The 6,000-nt window shown below is 41.4% G+C and overlaps 1 protein-coding gene across 1 annotated transcript in view; it reads left to right on the top strand.

The window, feature by feature from the left end:
- Positions 1–565: 565 nt before the first annotated feature.
- LOC142296347 (collagen alpha-1(XXV) chain-like) overlaps positions 566–6,000 on the top strand; it is a 406,166-nt gene continuing 400,731 nt past the window's right edge. The window contains exon 1 of the mRNA XM_075339864.1: positions 566–1,099. Coding sequence (XP_075195979.1) covers positions 812–1,099 — 288 coding nt within the window. The 5' untranslated portion in view covers positions 566–811. The remainder of the gene's footprint in view (positions 1,100–6,000) is intronic.

Below are 6,000 nucleotides of genomic sequence, written 5' to 3'. Positions count from 1 at the left end.
CAAACTTATTCATATCATTAAAAAGTGGAAATGTGCCCGATTGCGATCCCAGCTCTTATGCCGAGAACCTATTTTCGATAGCCTGGAGTGATCTGAATGTGCTGCCAGGGCATCCTGATGCCCTGTCTGTGATGACACTATGGTTTCAGTAGCTACACTCATGAAATTCTCTGATATATACCAGTTAGTTTAATAAATCAGTAGAATGTGACTGGCTACTATGATGCCAGCATTAATGCCATCCTGGGCTAGCCTGAAATCACCTGGTAGGATTAATTCTATGATCATTTACCTCTTAGCTAATAGCCTTTGGTGCCCACTATCATGCCATGTTTGTGCCATGCTTTACACTGATTTCCAGTGGATTCCTCCTAGGATACATTGCATTTTATTGCTGTGATGACTTTTGCTCATTACTTGTATGTAGGCTAATAGGAAACTGCTGAATAAGAAGCAGAATGAGCATGGCCGGAGTGTGCCTGGAGGAGGACACTGCAGGCTGATGTGTGCCCAGGAGAGGGGGTGCTGCCTGCACTGCCCATTCCGTGGCTGCTCCTGGCAGCTGGGATATTTAAAGCTCACAAGGGGGAGGGCAGAGCACACACTACACCGCGCTGTCTGCTCTGCTGCTCTGCTGCCTCTGCTCTCTCCTCGCACAGCCCCAGGCACCGGCAGCCACAACACAAGCAGAGGAGGCAACAAGTGACAGGAGCAGCGCTGTCCTGCCAGCAGAGCCGAGACCATAGTAACAGGCTGGCATCTCTCTGATCATCCCATTGGCACACTACGGGGGGCTCTGAGGACGGCAGAGATGGTGAAGGGAGACACTGGGAATAAAGCTGCCAACTCCCAGGGATGGAGCGGAGAGCAGCCCAGGGAGGGCTCCGGGAGCAGGACTTTGCCCAGTGTGCTAGCCTTGGTGCTTTCTCTTCTCTCCTTGGCATCCTGTGTGTACCTGAATGTAAAGACTGGTGACCTGGAGGGCAGGATGTGGGCGCTGGAGCATGGCAAGTCAGGGGACACCTTCCATGTGCCTGGATTATCTGTGGATCAGCTCAACTCCATAGTGCAGGAGAAGGTGGACCGGCTTCTGTCCCAGGTGCGGAGCTTTCCTCTCCTGCGCCTTCATGCTGGAGATTGCTAACAATGAGGGGTCCACGGGCTTCCACCACATACACGATAGAAGCCAGGGGCTAGCGGGGGGCCACAGGGCTCCACACCATGGGCTCCACACCATGGGCTCCCCGTTATGGGCTCCCCGTTATGGACTCCACACCATGGGCTCCACACCATGGGCTCCCCGTTATGGACTCCACACCATGGGCTCCACACCATGGGCTCCCCGTTATGGGCTCCCCGTTATGGACTCCACACCATGGGCTCCACACCATGGGCTCCCCGTTATGGACTCCACACCATGGGCTCCCCGTTATGGGCTCCATACCATGGGCTCCACACCATGGGCTCCCCGTTATGGGCTACACACTATGGGCTCCACACCATGGGCTCCCCGTTATGGGCTCCACACCATGGACTCCCCGTTATGGGCTACACACTATGGGCTCCACACCATGGGCTCCCCGTTATGGGCTACACACTATGGGCTCCACACCATGGGCTCCCCGTTATGGGCTCCACACCATGGGCTCCCCGTTATGGGCTACACACTATGGGCTCCACACCATGGGCTCCCCGTTATAGGCTCCACACCATGGGCTCCCCGTTATGGACTCCACACCATGGACTGAAAACTATGGGCTGCACACTATGGTCTGCGCACAATGGTCTGCGCACTATGAGCTCCCCAGTATGGGCTCCACACCTTGGGTTCCCTATTATGTGCTCCACACTATGGGCTCCACACTATGGGCTCTGATGGGCTCTGCAGTATGGGATCCCCACTATAGACTCCACACTAACTATGGGCTGCACACCATGGGCTCCCCATTATGGGCTCCACACTATGAGCTCCACGCTAATGGCTCCACATTAACTATGGGCTCCACACTATGAGTTGCACATTATTGGATCCCCATTATGGACTGCACACTATAGGCTCCACACTAACTTTGGGCTCCAGGCTTTGGGCTGCACACTATGGACTCCACACTATGGACTCCCCATTATGGGGTACACACTTTGGGCTCTTCGCTATGGGCTCCGCACCATGGGCTCCACACTAAATATGGCCTCCACACTATGGGCTCCACATTAACTATGAGCTCCACACTATGGGCACCACACTATGGGTTCCCCATTATGGGATGCACACTATGGGCTCCACACTATGGGCTACCCACTATGGGCTCCACACTATGGGTTCCACACTGTGGGTTGCACACTATGGGCTACACACCATGGGCTCCACATTTTGGGCTACACCCTATGGGCTGCATACTATGGGCTCCACACCATGGGTTTCCCACTATGGGCTCCCCGCTATGGGCTGCATGCTATGGGATCCACACCATTTGCTCCACAGTATGGTCTCCACATTATGGGCTGCACACCATGGGATCCACATTATGAGCTCCACACTATGATCTCTACACTATGGGCTTCACACTATGAGATCCAAACTTTGGGCTGTACACTATGAGATCCACACTACATTCTCCACACTATGGGCTCCACACTATGGGCTCCACACTATGGGCTCCACACCATGGGCTCCACACCATGTATGGTCAGAAACTCCCTATAAGATAAAGGGCTAGGGAATTGCACTGTAAGCATTTTCCATATATAATCTTATATCTTCTACAGTTACCTGCATCTCTGATCATCTAATAAGGTTTAACTATAGTAAAAACAATATATGTCATCTATCTATTGATCCATCTATCTATCTATTGATCTATCTATCTATCTATCTCTCTATTTGAAAAAATATGTATCAGTTCATCTATCTATCTATCTATCTATCTATCTATCTATCTATCTATCTATCTATCTATCTATCTATCTATCCATCCTTCTATCTATCTATCTATCTATCTATCTATCTATCTATCTATCTATCCCTCTATCTATCTATCTATCTAGCTATCTATATCCTTCTATCTATCTATCTATCTATCTATCCATCTATCTATCTATATCCTTCTATCTATCTATCTATCTATCTATCTATATCCTTCTATCTATCTATCTATCTATCTATCTATCTATCTATCTATCTATCTATCTATCTATTATCTATCTTTATGGACTGCGATTCCAGCAGTAATAATTAGTCTTGTACTTATTGGCTTCTGATGTAATTCCTTACCATGTTTACCAAAACGACCTCCAGGTCCGGTGCATTTTTGGAGAAGATTCTATAGGCTGGGAGGTGGTGACATAAAGACGTGTTGTACAGCTCTGTCTACTAAGTTTTGATGGGATTTACTGAACTATTAATTTTACAATGTGAAACTTCCCAAAATCAATAATCTGCATGTCTGATGTGTTCCTTGGGTTATGTACGCTTGATTATTGGATAGTATGACTGCATTGTTCTATGAACGTAGATTGCATATGGGATCAGATTGTTCTCCTAGAATTAATTTTCAACAGTAGCAGCATTGTTATTTACTATGTTGAGGTTCATACATACATGTGTATATACCACCCATTCACTAGACTAGGGTCACCTATCGAAAGAGAATAGCCTAGAAGTCTGTCTACCTATCTATCTATCTATCTAGAAAAATTAGCAATAGCCACACCATGGAATATTATGCGATAATCTAATATCTATTTATTTATCTATCTATTTACAGTATCTATCTATCTATCTATCTATTATCTATCTATCTATCTATCTATCTATCCATTTCTGTCTTTTGGCCTTGCACTGGATGTGCTTGCATTTCTGTCCAAAACTTTGTTAAGGATATTGTCTTATCAGAGTGAATTGTCCCAGATGAGTCTTAGCTCTGTCCTTTTTTATTCTTTTGAATGTCACTGTCATAAAATAGCCATGTTTAATTATAAATGTAATAATTCACTCAGTTATGTCCCATATTTCTGGATATAAAGTCCTACTATATTATGACACTCAAAAACTTTTAATATTGTATGTGAAATGTAAAAATGGAAATAATAAAATTTAAAGTTAAACTCTGAAAAAATCATTATTGGATGGGCCATGTTCTAATGGAATATTTTCACAGTCAGGAAAAAGTGTAATAATTGAAGCTATAATCTGTCTGTATATCTATATGTCTCCATCTAAGTATATATTGGGGCCATATAGTAAGATTTTTGCTTTAATTTTCTATCTATCTATCTATCCATCCACCATTATCTATCTATTTATCTATCTATCTTTCTCTGTCTATCTAGCTATCTATCTATCCATCTATCTATCCATCTATCTATCTATCTATCTATCTATCTATTATCTATCTATCTATCTATCTATCTACCATTATCTATCTATCTTTCTTTCTCTGTCTATCTATCTATCTATCTATCTATCTATCTATCTATCTATCTATCTATCTATTATCTATCTATCTTTCTCTGTCTATCTATCTATATATCTATCTATTATCTATCTATCTTTCTCTGTCTATCTATCTATCTATCTATCTATCCATCTATATATATATATATATCTATCTATCTATTATCTATCTATCTATCTACCATTATCTATCTATCTATCTATCTATCTATCTATCTATCTATCTATCTATCTTTCTCTGTCTATCTATTATCTTTCTATCTATCTATCTATTATCTATCTATCTATCTTTCTCTGTCTATCTATCTATATATCTATCTATTATCTATCTATCTATCTTTCTCTGTCTATCTATCTATCTATCCATCTATATATATATATATATATATATATATATATATATATATATTATCTATCTATCTACCATTATCTATCTATCTATCTTTCTCTGTCTATCTATCTATTATCTTTCTATCTATCTATCTATGTATCTATTATCTATCTATCTATCTATCTATCATCTATCCATCCATCCATCCATCTATTATCTATCTATTATCTAGCTATTTATCTATCTATCTATCTATCTATCTATCTATCTATCTATCTATCTATCTACCATTATCTATCTATCTATCTATCTATCTATCTATCTTTCTCTGTCTATCTATCTATATATCTATTATCTATCTATTATCTATCTATCCATCTCTCTATCTTTCTATCTATCTATCTATCTATCTCTATCAATCATTATCTATCTATCTACCAGTTTGTCTATTAATCTGTAGCATCTAAATATCAATCTATCTGTCAGCATTTATCTATCATCTATCTATCTATCTATCTGTATCATCTATCCTATCCTAACTAACTATCTCTCTATCTGTATCATCTATCCATTATCTATCTATCTATCTATCTATCTATCTCTCTATCTGTATCATCTATCCATTACCTATCTATCATCTATCATCTGTCTGTCTGTCCGTCCGTCCGTCTATCTAGCTATCTGTCTCTTTATGCCCCAACATCTGTATAATCTATCCAATCTCTCTATCTCTCTATCTCTCTATCTATCTATCCCTCTATCCCTCTATCCATCTATCTATCTATCTATCTATCCCTCTATCCATCTATCTATCTATCTATCATCTATCTATCTATCTATCTATCTATCTATCTACCTATCTAGCTATCTGTCCGTCCGTCCGTCCGTCCATCTAGCTATCTGTCTCTTTATGCCCCAACACTATGTCAAAAAGTTGCAACATGTTTTTCAAGTGGTTTTGGTCTGTTACAATATATATATATATATATATATATACATATATATATATATATACGCACACACGCACGCACACACGCACACACACACACACACATCTATACAGTAGCTATCAGCTGACCAGCTCTGTTGTCTAGCAGTGTAGTAGAGCAGAAATGACTTTTCCTCAGGCTTCCCTCTGTCAGGTGCTGCTGTATATGACAGTGTATTTTATGAATGGAGAACGTGTCATAATCGGCTGCTAGCCATCACCACAGCT

This window comes from Anomaloglossus baeobatrachus, chromosome 1 (genome assembly GCF_048569485.1).
Source record: "Anomaloglossus baeobatrachus isolate aAnoBae1 chromosome 1, aAnoBae1.hap1, whole genome shotgun sequence".
NCBI classification, from domain to species: domain Eukaryota; kingdom Metazoa; phylum Chordata; class Amphibia; order Anura; family Aromobatidae; genus Anomaloglossus; species Anomaloglossus baeobatrachus.
Note: the sequence above shows the minus strand (reverse complement) of the source record. Positions and strands in the feature narration are given on the sequence as shown.